This window comes from Pelodiscus sinensis, chromosome 4 (genome assembly GCF_049634645.1).
Source record: "Pelodiscus sinensis isolate JC-2024 chromosome 4, ASM4963464v1, whole genome shotgun sequence".
NCBI lineage: Eukaryota > Metazoa > Chordata > Testudines > Trionychidae > Pelodiscus > Pelodiscus sinensis.
The window spans coordinates 31000409-31019368 of record NC_134714.1 but is presented as its reverse complement, the minus strand read 5'-3'; the positions used below and the strand labels follow the sequence as shown (position 1 = coordinate 31019368).

The following is an 18960-nucleotide window of genomic DNA, read 5'->3' as shown; positions in this document are numbered from 1 at the left end:
CTGTTTGTCACTCGGTGCAAGAGATTGACAAGGAGTTTCTCTGGCTGCAGGATTGTGGGTGAGGACTGTGTTAGGGTTGAGGAGAGCCAAGCTGCGTCAGGCCGGGGGAAGGAATCTGTTCACCTTGCTCCCGTGACTCCATCCAGAAAGGATGAGGCCTGGAGGACTAGAAAGGGATGGAGTCCTTGTGAACTCCTGCTGCTGACCAGGAGAGGAACTAACTGTTTTTATGTTAGAATAAATCAGCCCCTAGAAGGGGGAATGTGATGTGAACCACCTAGCGTGTGTATTCCATGGAGAGTCACAGCAAACGGAGGGTTGGGCTGACTAACCAGTTGCCAGGATGGGACAGACAGATCCTCTCACAATGTTCTCGCATGTCTCTCAGCTCAGACAGTGCACACAGGTCTTTCAGGATATGTTTCCTCTGGAATTTTTTTTTTTAAAGTAAAGATTTCTATGGCATTAGTTTGGCAAAAGGGTAGCTTACAAACCCTAAATGTGATCTGAGAGAGCTCCTCTGTTCCTATGTTTCATAGCATAGGCGGGCACTAAGCAACCACTGCTCCCATTGAATTCAAAAGCTGGCACTAGGCACTGTTGAAAACATCTTCGTAAAAGGCTGTCCTGGTTTTCAAGGGCCTTGGAACGTGGGTAAGTGAGGAATGGCAGGGCAACTTGAAGGGTTACTGACACTAGCACTGGGGAGCATAAAATGTAGCACACAGCCAAATCCAGCCCATCATGTTCCTTGGCCCACTAATGTCCCATGGCCCAATGGGGCACTGAGGCAGGCTGCCTACCTGCTGCAGTCCCACACACTGCTCAAAGCATCCGGCTGCTGGGACAAGAATGTCTGCATGTACATCCCTTGGTGGGAGGGGGGCATTGAGTCTCATTGCTCCCACCCCCCAGCGCCATTCTCACTACTCCCATTGGCTGGAAATCAGCCAAATAGCGCTGCAGGGGCTGTGCTTGCAGGTGCTGCAGCCCCCTCGCACACTCTGAGCAGAGCCAGTTCTGCTCCCCAGCCTGGAACCTCTTTCTGCCCCCAAATTCCTCATTCCCATCCCCACCCCTGAGCCAGCATCCCCAGCCCAGAGCCCTCAGGTTCTCCTGGTTGTCCCACACCTCAGCCCCCTGCCACAGACCACAAGAGGAGGTGCACATAGGGCTACATGCACCCCCCAAGGCAAGGGGCAGGGGCCAGCTAGCAGCCATCAGGAAGGCGATTGGGCCAGCACCAGCAGCAGGAAGCCACTCCACGCCACCCCCCTGTACTCAGCAGTAGTGGCAGTGGGAAAGGTGCAGGAAGGTGTCTAGACCCCCTAGGCTACCTGGGATAGGGGAAGAGGCGGGGTGGGGAGGGGTGGAGCAAGAGTGGAGAGGGTGGAGCAGGGGCAGGGAGAGGCTGGGCCTGGGAAGGAAGGGGGGTTGTCCCAGCTCTTCCCCGGGTTGGGGGGGGGCATATGTCTGATAACCCCCCTTTTCCTGTCACCAGTCACCTCTGCCCCAACCTGGAGCCCCATTCCCACACCCTAAACATCTCATCCCTGGCTCCACTCCAGAGACTTCACTCCCTCTTATACCCCAATTCCCTGCCTTAATGTGCAACCCTCTCCCACACTGTGAATCCCTTGGTCCCATGCACGGCCAGTCCAGAGCTCCCTCCCATACCTCAGAAATGCTTCCTTCCTGGGATTTGTGGTTTGGAAGCCATAAGTTCCCATACTTTTCTATTTGCTCGTCAGACTAAGTCTCCCATCATGCACCAGGGTCTCCCCTCTTAGAGAGGGGAAGCAGTGCATCCTGGGAGATATAACTGAGCCCCTAGAGGACAACAAGGACATTTAAGCAACTGAATTATATCTCCTATGAGGTATTGCAATAGAAATATTGCAGGATTTGGGCATTCAGTTTTTTAATGAAAAAGTATTTTTTCTGTCGAAAGTGGACATTTTAATGAAAAGTCCATTTTGTTGAAAACCCAATTTTTCCAACAGTTTTCACTGAAAATGTTCAGCTTATTTCCATTTTACAGTTGGGATAACTAAGGTGCAGCAAAGGATAGTAGTTGCACATTGAGACAATGACATAACAAGTGTGGTTCCACAGGGGTCTATTTTGGGACCGGCTCTGTTCAATAGCTTCATCAATGATTTAGGATTGTTATAGAAAGTACGCTTATTAAGTCTGCAGATGATACCAAGCTGGGAGGGGTTGCGACTAATCTGGAGGATAGGATCATAATTCAAAATGACCTGGACAAATTGGAGAAATGGTCTGAGGTCAATAGGATGAAGTTTAATAAAGACAAATGCAAAGTGTTCCACTTAGGAAGGAACAATCAGTTCCATACATACAGAATGGGAAGCGACTGTCTAGGAATGAGTACGGCAGAAAGGGATCTAGGGGTTATAGTGGACCACAAGATGAATATGAGTCAACAGTGTGATGCCGTTGCAAAGAAAGCAAACATGATTCTGGAATGCATTAACAGGTGTGTTGTGAGCACGACACGAGAAGTCATTCTTCCGCTCTACTCTGTGCTGGTTAGGCCTCAATTGGAGTATTGTGTCCAGTTCTGGGCACTGCATTTCAAGAAAGATGTGGAGAAATTGGAGAGGGTCCAGAGAAGAGCAATGAGAATGATTAAAGGTCTAGAGAACATGACCTATGAGGGAAGGCTGAAGGAATTAGGTTTGTTTAGTTTAGAAAAGAGAAGACTGAGGGGGGACATGATAGCAGTTTTTAGGTATCTAAAAGGGTGTCATAAGGAGGAGGGAGAAAACTTGTTCATCTTGGCCTCTGGGGATAGAACAAGAAGCAATGGGCTTAAACTGCAGCAAGGGAGGTTTAGGTTGGACATTAGGAAAAAGTTTCTAACTGTCAGGGTAGTTAAACACTGGAATAAATTGCCCAGGGAGGTTGTGGAATCTCCAGCTGTGGAGATATTTAAGAGTAGTATTCTATGACAGAGGCTGGACCCATGACTCCTGCACTAGAAATCACTTGGAGCCTGAGAGTGAACTCATTGGTACCAGTTTAATGCTGAAGTAACTTTGCTGATTAGTGACATTATGCTTCTATCACCATGTCAGTTCAGAATTTGGCTTAAAAGCTGTACTTTTGAAGCTAGAAATAACAAAAACAAAAATGGTTGTGATTCTTTCTACTTAAACTGATATAAATCAGGAGTAATTTCATGGATAGCAAACTTAGTAGCTGGGTAAAATTGGTGTGCATGGGGGTCAGAATCAAACCCAAAAGATCCACCTTTAGAAAAACCACCAAAACAGTAAGAATAGTTATTTATTTATATTCCATTAGCACATAGAGGCTTTGTGTAAGATCAATGCTCTGTTGAGGCAGTTTCTTACTATATGTTTGTACAGTGGGGCCCACTTTTTGCTGAGGCCCCAAGTCATTAAAGCAATCTTAATCATAATACTAGTGTTAGGCATTATACATGTATATAGTAAAAGACAGTCCCTGTCCTAAAGAGCTTACAGTCTAAACCCACAAGGCAGACAAATGGTGTGAGAAAGGAAGCCTTATTATACCCATTCTAGAGATGGGGATCTGAAGCCCCAGAGATTAGAAAACTTGCTCAAGGTCACAGGGGGCATCTATGGCAGAGCTTGGAATTGACCCTAGAGCATCCAAGTCCAACTCCAGTTCTTTAAATATAGACCCTCCTTTTGCTCAAGGATAGGTTCACGTGGGTGGGTGGGTGGATAGATATAGCAGATGCCAATAAATCAGCTGATAGAGTCATCTTTAAAACTGAAAAGTCATCTTGATCATTTGAAAGAAATATGAAGACTGGAAAAAATACATTTGCTTTCCTGAACTAAGGCCATCCAAGAAGCATAATACATGTCTTCTGTGAGAAATGATATAGATTAGCCACAAGTTATCTGGCTTCAAGCAAGGATTACTGTGTGACATTGGCCTCTGTTATGCAGGAGGTTAGGTTAGATGGATCATCACAGTGATCCCTGCTAGCCTTAAAACATAGACAGTGCTCTACTACTTACCAACACATTGGTTGCTTTCATCCATTTGGTAGCCAAACCGACACATCAGAGGTCTCGTAGCAGTGGGGTAGTTGGAAGCTGGAGGTGGTGGATAAACATTTGAATAGGGGTTCAGATATGGTGATCGATAAACTGGATTTGTTCGGGGAATGCACAAATAGCCACCATTCTGGTTAACACACACCATATCTCCTCTGCAGGCTTCGGGAATAGTCCGACATTCATCAATATCTGGAAAAATGTAGTAACAGAATGGCAATTAGATCAGCAATTTCCACAATTGGTTCTTAATGTGACACATGCACAGAATAGCGCATATGAAAATACTTTAGATTTTGTTGAATTTGTGATACACAGCATGTGCTAGGAAAAGCTATGCCAATCCCTTCCTTTGTGGAGTCTCACTTTGAAGTCAGCTCACATCATAACAGGAAATAAGGCATATTTTCAACCTAGCATGTGTGCTACTTGTTCTACTTTACAATTGGGGGAAAAAACACTTTTCTATAGAAACTCAGTTTAAACACGGAGTGCACATGGCTAGAGCATCCTACAGCCTGTTTCTCTTAATGGGTCTGTCCAAGCCACAACATTCAGATCCAGATTTCAAACACTGGTGGTTTGGTTTGCCCAGCTGTGAAACTTGGATCCTGATATAGGACACTGCAGTGCCTCCCACACACAAAGGTTGAGATGCTCAAATATGGGGATTTGATTCGGGTCTCTTTTTTGTTCTAACTGGGATTTTTTGGGTTGACCTTAGAAAGATGCAGAGAGAGCAGCAGGATCTGAGCATTTGCTTGTCGGGAGGGTGGAACTGCTAGATTACTCAGACAAGGCACCTCAGCTTTTAGGTTAGCGTTTTTATCTTACTGTCTCTTAGTGTAAGTGGAAAGTGCTGTATTGACAGCTCTGAAGACTGAAGTCTTCTGGTCATCCACAGAAAAGATGTTGCTTGGACAACAGTGTAGCAAGCTTCCCTACACTGCCCCAAAGTGCACCTTAATTCTGACCTAGAGGGGAAGAGGAACTGAACCTGCCAAAAATAGCTACTAGGGGATATTTATGATGCTGTACCCATGTCCTCTAGCAACTAGACTGAGCTCCCATACTCATGTAATCATAGCCACGTGAAAACCACTGCACCCAATCTGAATGAGGATATTTTCATTCATAAGGAATGATGCGGGTGACCAATTTCTAAAGGACTTTTGCATAACTGATATATATTTGCCAAACACTGAGAGCATCCCCATCAGCCAAAATACATGGATAGTAGCATATTATTCATTTAAGCAAGCCAGCGGGTCTGAACCCCAGTTTAAATGAATTGATTCCATCAAAATCCTACCTAAGCATTGCCCAGAGGCACGGTCCAGGTCAAACCCGTTAGTGCATTGCTGCTAAAACAAGAAAAGAAAGGACACTCAGTGATTGTGAAATGGGTTGATGACAAAAAAATAACATGATCATCTGGATTATTATAGTCCAATGTGTTCACACTGTACAGTCTGCAGAAGACTAAGAGAGCCCCTTCTTCAGAAGACACATGTAATGACTCTTACATGAGAAGTCAGCAGAGTTTGAACTCAAAACCCTCGGCACTGTGGCACGGACCTCTTACCTTAGCTCATGCAGCGTTCTATAAGCTGGTAGCAGCAGCAGGCTGTCATTCTCTAAGGCTATGTCTAGACTACATTGCTCTGTCGACGGAGCCACATAAAATAGTTTATGTGGCATAGTCAAAGAAGCGGGGATTTAAATAATACCCACTTCATTAAAATAAAAATGGCTGCCAAGCTGTGCCGACGATCAGCTGATCAACCTTTGTCGACCGTGTCACATCTAGACTGCTGCGCTGTACCAGATCAGCTAATCGTTGGCATAGCGCGGCGGTCATTTTTATTTTAATGAAGCAGGGATTATTTAAATCCCTGTTTCTTTGACTGTGCAGAATAAACTATTTTACATGGCTCCGTAGACATAGTCTAATAGAGCAACCAAAACCTAGCCTGCCAGTGACTTACAGCTTAATGGATAGGCCACTGGATGGGGACTGAAGACAGCTGGGTTCAATTTCTGGATCTACTACCAATCTGAGTGACTTTAGACAAGTTACCTCCATTCAGTTTCTCCCTCTGTCAAATGGGAATAATGATACTGACCACCTGTTTTGCCAAGCACTTTAGGATCTATGGATGAAAAGTGCAACATACAATCTAGGAATTATTATTACGTCTCCTGTTAGTAGTAGATGTAATAAGGTGTGTTCTTAAAAGGCATTAGCCAACTCTAGTGTTGACAAGGCAATATATATTTTTAAACACACACTAAACTGCTGGAGTTGGAACCTATGGTATAACCAGCTTAGCACACATACAGACCTGTTGCTAATACCACATGTTTAAATCCTACTGTAGACAAATCCTTAGGGAAAACTTTTTTCAAGGGTGCAATCTTGCCCTGCTACACAGCCCATTAGCAGGACTTGACCTGAGATCTTCAACACGGCAGTAAAGCCATCTACCATGTTAGAAGTTACTCCAGTAGGGCCTCCTCCAAAACCCAGCAAAGTCGGTGTAAAGATGGTCATTGACTTCAATGGGTTTTGGATCAGATTGGCAGCTGGTAACATCTGGTCAGCTAATAGAGGCAAGATACCCAATTTGTCAGTAGGTTACAGGGCATCCATGCTATACGTCGCCCCGGTATACATCCGTTCCACACTAAAGTCATTGATGCTTGTAGGAACTGATTTGTTATAAGTCCTCCCATTCCCCACTCTTAAGTCATGCAAAAAAAAAACCACATGTGGGCAAATGGAAGTCAGCCACGGGGAAAAAAAATCCCTGCTTTAAGTTGTTTCGCTATAAGTCCAAGTTTTTTGGAACGCGTCTTGGACTTTTAGCAAGGACGGCTTGTACACTGACATTGTAAGAAACCGGGACAGAGAAAATAGGATGCACTGGAAGAACCAGAGTGCAGAAGGGCTTTGTGGTGTTTTTCTTCTGGGCATCAAGTGAGAAGTAATTTTTTCTAAAAGTATTTAAGGTCAGTAGAAAGTATTGACTTGATGAGCTGGGAAGGGAAAGTGTGTCATGCATACATGGGCAGTCAATGAAGGTAAGGCTGGGGGCTGGGGTGGGTCTCACCTCTTTTATGGTGAGACCCTGCCCCCCAGGGAAGCCAAGCCACCTCCCAGCCTCTCCTCCACACCATGAGGAGGGGAGAAGGGTGGGTGGGTGCTCACACCCCAGCCTTCCAGGTTCAGAGCACAAGAAGGGTATGTCCCCAGTCCAGGAACATGTGGAGAGCAGGAGGCACGCGGCCTGAGCCTCTCTGGTCTGGGAGCAAGGGAAGGGCGGAGGCCACACAGTCCCCAGCTTCTCCAGGTCTGGAGCATGGGAAGGGTGGGCACTCCAAGGCAGTAACACATGGCCCCCAGAACGCCTACAATAGGCATTCTGGGGACAGAGCACGGGTGGGGCCAGGCTGGTGGTTTGGGAAGGCAATGCCTTCCCCTGCCTAGCATACCGGCCACCTATGCATGCAAGTAGGAGCGATAGAATGAGTGGAATGAACAAGGCACTGACAGAGGCATTTTGAAGAGACTGATGGGACAGGGCAGGAAATATATAAATAGTCATTTAAATACGTGAAGCAAGCCCCTACATCTACCACAAGAGCACTCCAGGCCATCACCTACAGATACAGAATATATGGTGGGGAAATCTACCTGTACTTACGTTGACATTATAGGATGTTTGAGCATCATCTGTGGGAAGCCAAAGGTATTGTGATGGGAGAATAAACAACAGGCTGCCATGTAAAGAACATACACGTTCTGCGTACTTCTAACTTCTTCACCTAGCTACAGTGACATTCTTCACACCTTGTGGCTGTTGTCTATGTTGGATAGAACTGGTCAGGAACTTTTAGATGAAAAATCTTTAATTAAAAAAGTCAATTAGGTGAAACAAGGTACTTGTGAGAATTAGGTTGAATTCAACAAATGTCTCTTTAAAACAACAACCCTGAAAATAAAGTTTAGAAATTGTCAAAATGATGTCCTGTTTTGACATTTTCAAAATGAAAGGGTTCCATGTTTTTTCAGCTGGAAATGATTTTGTTTTGAACTTTAATTTATAGAAAATAAAAGTTTTAAACAATTAAAATATCAGAATCAGAATGAAATATTTCAAAATCATAAAAGAAAAATTTCCATTGACTCAATCCAATTTTTTTATTTTATGTTCAATTTGTGATAGGGTTTGATATTTCAGCTTTTCATCCCAATTCAGGATGGGAAACAATTGCAAAAATCGCTAAACTCTCACAGTATGGGAAAGCCATTTTTTTGCCCAGTTCGAATGTTAGCAACAGTATCAATTAAAAAGCTACATGCAGTCAACTATCAATCCAACAGGAAATAAAACCTAAATTTCAAACTCTTCTGTAAAAGGTATTTAGAAACACAACCCTAAAAAAATGCAGGATTATTAGCTTCAAATCAGAGCCTAACATCACTTTGTGCACTCCCTCTCCCCCCGGAACAGGAAGGATGAATAAAATTGGCTTGAGCGAGGCTTAATTCAGGTGGGGACTATGTACGCTTCCTCATGCAGCTCTACTAATGTAGTAACCCTCAGTCCTGAGCTCCTATTCCCAGGAATTAAAATGACAACTAGGATGACATTATCAGGCTCCCAGGCTCACAGGTGAAAGGCTGAGAACTGGAGCCTGCAAACTTTCCACACACGCAGAACTCCCATTTATATCAATGAGTTCCAAACTCATGTTCCAGTGAGGGTCCTCTCTGGCAGAACTCAGGTTTCAAAACTCCTGTGTGGATTCTTATACACATTTATTTTCAAGAGCCACGTAGTTCAGAGGGGCTACGTCTACACTGGCCCCTTTTCCGAAAGGGGCATGTTAATTTCACAGGTCGTAATAGGGAAATCCGCGGGGGATTTAAATATCCCCCGCGGCATTTAAATAAAGATGTCCGCCGCTTTTTTCCGGCTTTTAGAAAAGCCGGAAAAGAGTGTCTACACTGGCCCTGATCCTCCGGAAAAAAAGCCCTTTTCCAGAGGATCTTTGAAGTAGGAATAAGATCCTCTGGAAAAGGGCTTTTTTTCCGGAGGATCGGGGCCAGTGTAGACGCTCTTTTCTGGCTTTTCTAAAAGCCGGAAAAAAGAGGCGGACATCTTTATTTAAATGCCGCGGGGGATATTTAAATCCCCCGCGGATTTCCCTATTACAACCTGTGAAATTAACATGCCCCTTTCGGAAAAGGGGCCAGTGTAGGCGAGCCCAGGCAGTGTCTGGTTTTCTTTGAAGTCTGTCTTTCTTCAACAATTTCCTGCTGACTTGACAGTTCACATGAGAGTCCAGAATCCTGCTGGCTCCAACTCCTCCAAGCTAAACCCTAGACCACATAGCTTCCTGTTCCTTTAAGTCCCAGACCACATTTCCTATTCACCTGCTATCTAAGTAAGCCTCATGCTCTGCAAGGCTTTAGTATAAGAGAGTATATGTTTTCAGTGTGCTCATCTCACCTGTGCTTTCCCAGGGCGTGCAAGGCAGGCTGCCAGTATGAAAATAGTCAGAGTCCTGAAATATGCATAGAAAATAAGATGTAAACATTTTGATGCACATGTTCATTTCACAGATTTAGATATGAGGATAAATAGATCTAATGCTATATAGATATGAGATCTATCCCAACTATATATTTAAACTGATGGGATTTAAATTAGCTATTACTGCTCAAGAAACAGATCTTGGAGTCATTGTGAATAGTTCACTGATACCATCCACTCAATGTGTAATAGTTGTCAAAAAAGTGAACATAACATTGGGTATCAAGAAAGGAATAGGTAATAAAACAGAAATTACCACATTGCCGATATATAAATCCATGATATGCCCACATCTTGAATACTGCATGAAGTGGTGGTCACCACATCTCAAAAAGATATATTGGAATTCAAAAAGGTTCAGAAAAGGGCAACAAAAATGGTTAGGGGAATAGAATTGCTTCCATATGAGAAGAGATTAATAAGATTGGGACTTTTTCAGTTTGGAAAAGAGATGATGAAAGGGAGATATGATTGAGATCTATAAAATCATGACTGGTTTAAAAGAAGTGCTATTTACTACTTCTTATAACACAAGAATGAGTGGATGAAATTGTGAAATGAAATTGATAGGAAGCAGGTTTAAAACAAACAAAAGGAAGTACTTCTTCATACAACACACAGCCTGTGGAATTCTTTGCCAGAAGATGTTTTGAAGGCTAAGATTATAACAGGGTTCAAAAAAAGAACTAGATAAATTCATGGAGGATTGGTCCATCGATCGCTATTAGCCAGGATGGGTAGGAATAGTGTCCCTAGCCTCTGTGTGTGAGAAGTTGGGAATGAGTGACAAAGGAAAAATCACGTGATGCTTATCTGTTCTGTTCATTCCCTCTAGGGCACCTGACATTGGCCACTGTTGGAAGACAGGATATTGAGCTAGAAGGACCTATAGTGTAACCCAATGTGGCCATTTTTATGAGGCCAAATTAATCTCTGCACTCCATAGAGACGAACTGTAGAGGAATTTGGCCAGTGACATATAACGTTGCAGCTGTGGCCCAGACTCAGCTCTCCATTAAGTCAGTGTTCTTACTTGGACTTACACCACTGAGATCCGAATCCAGTCCTAAATATTTGTTGACTAATCTGTGTCTTTTATAACAATCTATGCTAAAGCTCTTTAAAGAGCAAGTTTATAATAGCCAATGATAAAATTTTACCCTCTATGGCACCTTTCATCTGAGAATCTCAAAACCCTGCACAAGCATAAATTTAGTCTGCAATATCCTTAAGAGTTAGATAAGTATTATACATAGTTTACAGATGGATAAACTGAAGCACAAACCTCACAGAGTAAGTCATTACCAGGGCTAGACCAGGCTTCATCCCCAAGAAACTACTCTCAAAAATCAACATATTTGTTAGGGTCAGAATTTGTCTCTTTACTCACACTGAATATTAGGTGGCTCTGTAAGTAGATGCATTGTGTCAGGTCATCAGCTGATATAAATCAAAGTCATCAGTGACACTATCCTGATTTACTACATCTGAGAATCTGGCCTTTGTATTTTCAAACAACTTCTTGTAGAGCAAGGAAATTCTCAGTGACAGAATCTGGCCTTAGCTATTAAATATTTGGCTGTCTCTTGAGCTTTGATCTACATCAGTGTTCTTTCTTAGCTGAGCGCTCGGACAGCCACCCAGGAGAGATTTAAATGCCGCTCAGCTGATTAGCAGAGCACCCACAGTGCCCACAGCCAGCAGCATGTGTTTCTACTGGTGGTGTATATCTGTACATGCCTCAGTACACATAACAAAATTTATTCTACACATGGATCAAAAAAATAGAGGGAACATTGATCTACAGTACTAGAGTATGCTCTGTCCATAAAAGTATGCTGGCCAACTGAAAGTGTTGGCTGTTAACTAGTGCCAGATATAAATTTGGAAAGAACAATAAGAGATTTATTTTATTTTCTGTGCGCTTCAATTTCAACATTTTCCAGTTTCCGTATAATAAAGGTGCTTTTCAATAAAATTTAGAGCCATGTCTCATTTACACTGGAGAATATTACTGACTGTCTAGAGTATATACAGTATATTTCAAAAAAACAACATGGGAAGCAGGAAAAATTTAGGCAGCCTCAGTTGGGCTATCTAAAGGAGCAGCCAATTTTCCCTACAGGCTCTTTTAGCTACAGCAAGTCTAGCTACTGAACGTGACCTATTAGGCACATCAGATGAAACTACTCACAAACTGACAAGCACATTTTAAAACATCAGTGTTTTAGTTGAGCAATAAGCACCAAAATGTACACACAACCCCTAAGATGGTTGGTCATGGTGCGGAGTAGGCAAATGTTGCTTGTCTGGAAAGTTAGGTAATAACACAAACTGGCAAATTCTGTAAAGACGTTCCCCTAGAAATGGAGGCAATACATGTAAGGCACTATGTCATCCATTTCAGACTGCATTTCTTTTATGGGTCCCTTAAATCCTTGGAAGTGGTAGAGCATATTTTCTCAAGCATGCCCTTTGTAAATTACTGTTCATTCATTTTGTGTATAGAAAGAAGAAGAATGGAAGAAAAAGCAATACAAAGTTTTATTGCTCTGTGTTAAGTGCTAACTGGGCTATACTTTGTTGTACAACAAAAATTCCTATCTTCTTACTGACAATATTCACAACTGTATACATCCTTCAGTTTCAAGAACTAAGAGCCACTAGATTGTTCTGAGTTATGGGAAAGGTGATAGAATAATACAGACCATTTCCTGGAGGGGTTTGATCTGCAGTCACTAGTTCAATTGACTTTATTTTGTTAAATTCCTTGTCCCCCTGGGAATTATTAACAGACATAACACAACCTCCTAACAACATTGTTTTAGCTGGTCTTGTTCATTTGTTCAGCAAATTATTATAAAATAGCAATTAACTTCTGCAACAATAATGAGTGAAGTGTAATTAAATTACTGTGAATTGTATCTCCAGAGAAAGCAGCTGTGATTTTAGCTAGAAGACCCTTAACTGTAACAATTCAGCATCCCCCCTAGAGACAGATTCCCAAATGCAGAATACTGCATAGATGAAGATGGAAATTGCTAGAGACAGCACAGCTTTTATAACAAACAAAAAAGAGCCTTACCCCATCTTTGACCCTGTCTTTTTGAAATGGCTTTAGCTAGTGATCTGGCATAGTGGCTCCTAGCCACAGACATTTTCCATGAGTAGGTTACCATTCAGTGAGTAAAGAAGAATGGTGCACGGTACCTACCTCTTTACTTCTTGCATGTCCAGCATTGGTTAGGAAAGGTGGAAAAAAGAGAGTCTGCACTGCTGGATAACTAAAAAAAGTGTCTGAACATCAGCGTTTTGCTAGCCCTTGAGTTCCTCCGTCATTTGTATTCCAAAGAATGAAATATCAAATTATAGACAGGGCAGAGAGAGGTCTGCTCCTCTTCAGTCACTGGAGAGAATACAGCAAAAGCACCTGGTTTTGCTTAGTTCTCTTCTGTAATTCAGCATTAAACCAATTGGAGGAGGAATGTTAAAAATGAACACTTCATTTTCTAAGTATGTTAAACAATGCAAATGGGGGCCTCAGTCTGGGGACAGCTGGTTTAGATTACAGAGCTCACCAACTGGCTAGACTCCTCACAACAATCTCGAACAGCCTGCCAGGATAAAAGACTCACAGCTTTAAGGAAAGCCTCTCCTACTGCAAGCTTTACAAGCAAACGTGCCCGGGTGCAGAGGCAGCCCTGTTATTGGATAGAAGCCCTTATCAAGGGGCTGGAAAACAGACTGTTTTCCTTTCATTCAGAGCATAAAACTAGACGTTTTAGGGGCCCTGTAGCTGGTGTCTCAGCTCAGATGATGAATATGCAGCACAGCAATACTTCATGCCAATGGCATACTGCTGAAAGCTCTGGACCTCTGGGATATGAATGATTTGAATTCATGGCGATTGCAATTACAGGGACTATATAATTTTGATTTATTTGAAAATGAGGGAAAACAGATTAGACATTCAAGAGGCAGTAACTGTATTGTCTGAAATTTTGGCCATTTGCAAGTTGATGCCAAACTTAAGGCTTCAGTTTGTAAAATGGAAGATTCTCAGAAAACCTGCTGCACTTCCCTTCTGTTTGTTTCAAGGTTGCCACTTTGACTGAAGAAAGGTACCTTTTGGGGTGTTGTGTGGTTTTGCCACAGACCTTTCGTAGGTCACGCAGAACATATATAAAAATGATCATACTGGGTCAGATCAATGGTCCATCCAGCCTAGTAACCGGTCTTCTGACAGTGGCCAATACCAAGTGATTCAGAGAGCATGAACAACAGGCACGGTATAAGAGGCAGGGAAAGGCAATGCCTTCTCAAACTGCTATGCTTCCCCCCCCCACACACACACGACTCCCTCCTCCTCCCACCCCCCACATTCAAGTGCAGCTGCTACAGGCTCCTGGGGCTTCAGCTCCACCAAGACAGCAGTTTGTGCTGCAAGCCCTCCTCATGTTCCAGGACTAAAAAGGGGCCACCCATCTAACCACCTGCCCTGTATTCAGGGGGTGGGGGCAGGGAAGGCCAGGCCTGCAAGCTACCCATGCTCTAGGGAGACTGGGGAAGGCTGTGGGCCGCTCATGTTGGGGAGGGGGAGTAAATTTCCTTGCATCTGTCTAATAACATATCTCTGTGATGTCTGTGCCAATAAATTCTTGAGTCAGTCCTAAGTGGAACATAGGATTTGGTCCAAGAGGTGAATATTGCTGGACTGCTTGATAATAGTGATCATAAATGTAACATCCTTGGGGAGAAATGTGTAGAAATCCCACCACAGTAGCATTTAATGGGTTTACATCCCTGATCATCTTGGCAAAGAGTTATTGATGGATTTATTCTACGTGAACATACCTATTTCTTTCTTGAACTCAGTTATTCCTTTGGGTTCTTTTTCACAAAATCCCCTGGCAACAAATTCCACATATTGACTGGGTATTGTGTCAACTACTCCCTTACGTTTATTTTAAACTCGCTGCCTATTATTTTTATTGTGACCCTTGCTTCTTGTGTTATGTGATGAGGTAAACAACACTTCTCTATTCACTTCCTTATTCCACACCATTCATGATTGTATAGACTTCTATACAATCTATTCTATTGTATAGACTTCATATTTCCCACCCCTTAGTCATCTCTTTTATAAACTGAACAAACCCAATCTTTTTAATCACTCCGGCTGTGTCTACATTGGCACCCTTTTCCGGAAAAGGGATGCTAATGAGACCAGTCGGAATTGCAAATACCGCAGGGGATTTAAATATCCCCCGTGGCATTTGCATGAACATGGCTGCCGCTTTTTTCCGGCTCGAGGCTTTGCCGGAGAAAAGCGCCAGTCTAGACGGGATCTTTCGGAAAATAAAGCCTTTTCCGGAAGATCCCTTATTCCTGATTTTAAGAGGTATAAGGGATCTTCCGGAAAAGGCTTTATTTTCCGAAAGATCCCGTCTAGACTGGCGCTTTTCTCCGGCAAAGCCCCGAGCCGGAAAAAAGCGGCAGCCATGTTCATGCAAATGCCACGGGGGATATTTAAATCCCCTGCGGCATTTGCAATTCCGAAGTGTCTCATTAGCATCCCTTTTCCGGAAAAGGGTGCCAATGTAGACACAGCCTTGGTGAATACCATATGGTCCTGGTGTCTTATGTTTAATTTATCAGTTTGTTCTAAGACCTCTTTTATTGACACTTCAATCTGAGAATTATCACTTAAAAAGAATGGCTCGGGTATGGGAATCTCCCTCACATCCCTTGCAGTGAAGACCAAAACAAAGAATTCATTTAGTTCCTCTTCAACAGTGTTATTTCTCTTGAATATTCTTTTAGCCACATAGTCACCTAGGCTACGTCTACATTGGCATGATCTTGCGCAAATACTCTTTAATGCAAGAGTTATTGCATTAAAGTATTTGCGCAAGAGAGTCTACACCGGCATGTGCTTTTGCACAAGAGATGTGCTTTTGCACAAGAGCATCTGTGCCAGTGTAGATGCTCTCTTGCGCAAGAAAGCTCTGATGGCCATTTTAACCATCGGGCTTTCTTGGGCAAGAAATTCATGTTGCCTGTCTACACTAGCCTCTTGCACAAAAACAGTTGCACAAGAGGGCTTATTCCTGAGCGGGAGCATCACAGTTCTTGCGCAAAAAGCACTGATTTCACACATTAGAACGTCAGTGTTCTTGCGCAAGAACTCACCGCCAGTGTAGACACGCAGCATGTTTTTGCAAAAAAGCGGCCGCTTTGGCGCAAGATCGCGCCAATGTAGACATAGCCCTAGAATGTGGCTAGACTATGGAGTTTTTTCAGAAAAAGTGGCCTTTTTTGAAAAAACGCCACCTGCATCTAGACTGACATTACATTCTTTCAAAATTAATCCAAAAGATTGATGTAGTTTTTTTCGAAATTGGTAAACCTACTTTTACCAGGAAGAACACCTTTTTTCGAAAGAGCTCTTTTGAAAAAAGGTGTTCTTGAATGCAAACTGTGCTTTTTCGAAAGAGAGCATCCAGATTGCCAGGGTGCTCTCTTTTGAAAAAGCGGCTCGCTTTTTTGAAACTCTTGTGGCTTGTCTAGATGATCTCTTTCAAAAGAAGCTTGTAGTCTAGACGTAGCCTTAGTGCCCAACTGATTGTCTGGCAAGCTTCCTGTTTCTGATGTACTTGAAAAAAAATTGCCCTTAGTTATGTCTTTTGCTTGTTGCTCTTCAAATTCTTTTTTGGCCTGCATAATAATACTTTTGCACTAGACTTGCCAGACTTTATGCTCCTATTTCTCTCAGTAGGATTTGACTTCTAATTTTTACAGGATGCCTTTTTGCCTCTAATCACCACTTTAATTTGGCTTTTTAGCCAAGGTGACATTTTATGGTCCCCTTCCCCCTTTTTTTTTAAAAAAAAATTGTGATATACATATGGTTTGAGCAGTGTTTTTAAAAAGTTTTCATTCAACTTTGAGGTATTTCATTCATGTGACTGTTCCTTTTAATTAGCTTTGTTTTTCTGTATTTCCCCTTTTTGAAGTTAAATGCTACTCTGGTGGGATTTCTACACATCCTCTCCCCCTGCCCCCACCCAGGAATGTTACATTTAATTACTTTATGATCACTATTATCAAGCAGTCCAGCTATATTCCTCTCTTGGACCAAATCCTATGTTCCACTTAGGACTGACTCAAGAATGTATTGGCACAGACATTACAGAGATACGTTATTAGACAGATGCAAGGAAATTTATGCTGGCTGCAAAAATGCATATAAAAATTAAATATAGATATGCGTTATACTTATATGGCATCTTCCATCTGAGGAGTTAAAGTGTTTTGCAAACTTTAATACTTTTATCTTCCCAGAGAATTTAGAAGCTCTGTCTGTTTTACAAGTGAGCAAACTGAATGACAGAAAAACTAAGACCAACACTTTCCAAAGCACACAAGTCCAACTGAAGTCAATGGGAATTGCCTATTCTTAGAAACTCTGAAAAATCAGGCCTTAGTCATCTACAGCTGGGAGTCCAATTTGTGACACTCACCACTAGTAGCCACTTGTGAAAGTTTGTCTCTTAGCCCTTGTCTACACTAGGAACTTATTCTGAAATAACACCCTTCCCCCAATTTTGAATCTATAAGCAGTGTGTCCATACTACCATGCCCGTTATTTTGAAATAATAGGCCATGGAATTCAAACTCTGTACCCGGCTTTTCACAAGGAATAATTCTAATTCCAAAATAGTAATTTTGAAGTAACGTTAGTATAGATGCTCCAATGCCACTAATTCAAATTTATTGGCCTCTGGGAGTATGTCTACACAGCAAAGTTATTTTGAAATAACAGCACTTACTTCGAAATAACTGTGGTAGTGTCTACACAGCCAAACCGCTATTTTGAAATTATTTTGAAATAGCGGAGGGCTTATTTTGAAATTTGTAAACCTCATTCTATGAGGAATAGTGCCTATTCTGAAATAGCTATTTCAGAATAAGCACTGTGTAGACAGGGATAGGGGCTATTTCAAAATAGGGGGCCTCCAGCCCTTCCCAGGGTGCCCTGGTGGCCGCTATGGCCACAAACAGGAAAACTTCTCCCCCACCCCCTCCCCCAAAGCTCTTAAAGGTATAGAGTCTGTCCAGAGCTTTTGTGGCTACCATCAGGCCTGCCAGCTCTGAGCTACTGTGCTGCTGCCCCGACCAGTGGCACAAAATGAGCCAGCCAGCCAGCCCTCCAGCAGTCCTTGGGAGCAGTCTTCCAGCTCCCAAGAGTCTGCCAGGGGCCGGAAGAGACAGGCGCCTTCCTGGTCTCGTGCAGAGGTCATGGACCTTATTGAGGTTTGGGGGGATACCACCAACCTCCACGATCTCCACACGAGACGCAGGAACTTGGCTGTCTAAGGCCGGATGGCTGCCAGCATGGCTGACAGAGGCTACATCCGCACCCAGGAAAAGGAGATCAAAGAGCTGCAGCAGGCCTATGCCAGAGCCAGAGCGGGCAGCTCTCGAGCAGGGGCAGACACAGACAGCTGCCCCACTTCGATGCCCTGGACTGCATCCTGGGGGGGTGGGACAGTTCTTTCCCCCAGGTAGTCATTGACTCTGGGGCAGAGCCGGCCAATGTCATCCTTGCTGAGGGCCCTGATGATGGCACAGAGGAGGAGGAGGAGGGCCAGGAGCCAGGGTCACCACCCAGCTGAGCCAGGACCCCCGAGCTGTCCCTGCAGACCTATCCCAGGCATCATCCGAGGCCGGGGACGGGACATCATGTGAGTACCAGCACTGTCCCCTTATGCAGGGGGTGGAGTGGTGGACCAGGGACTGCACACCTGTGCTTTGCTGGCCACGGATCACACAGAAACCTGTGCATGTGTGAGCATGTGCTGTGCCACTCCTGGGCACATGGCCCCAGCTGGCTGCCATACAGGGGCCTTGGCCTGTTAGTCACAAGGGTGTGCGGAGAGATGTGACATGCTCCTGACCCTGGGTGAGACACAGCAGGATGACCTCCCTCCACAGGCCCCCTCTACAAGGAGGCAGGGGACATACCCCCCCACCCCCACCACACACACACCAAAATAAAGCACAGGGGCATGGGTGCAGTCTTGGGGCAGCTCCACTCCCGGGAATATCAGGGTTCCCTGGACATCCCAAATATAGCGTGTGTTCAAGCACATCGGCTCTGATGGCAAGGAGAATGGTCGTCCTTGACTTGCAGAACTGGGCTGGGCTTCAGGCATTGTGTCCTCAGGGATGACTGACCATTTGTCCTTGTTCTCCACAGCCAGACCAGTGAGTGG

General features: G+C 43.7%; 1 protein-coding gene across 2 annotated transcripts in view; it reads right to left on the bottom strand.

Moving 5' to 3' along the window:
* Positions 1–13300, bottom strand: part of FBLN5 (fibulin 5) — a 70721-nt gene extending 57421 nt beyond the window's left edge. Inside the window, exons 1-4 of one of the 2 annotated variants that reach the window (XM_006133652.4) lie at positions 12897–13300; positions 9599–9653; positions 5392–5443; positions 4041–4271 (exon numbers count right to left, since the gene is read on the bottom strand). In XM_006133652.4, coding sequence (XP_006133714.1) covers positions 4041–4271; positions 5392–5443; positions 9599–9653; positions 12897–12922 — 364 coding nt within the window. In that variant the 5' untranslated portion in view covers positions 12923–13300. The remainder of the gene's footprint in view (positions 1–4040; positions 4272–5391; positions 5444–9598; positions 9654–12896) is intronic. The other variant, XM_006133653.4, reaches the window with a different exon arrangement.
* Positions 13301–18960: the final 5660 nt, after the last annotated feature.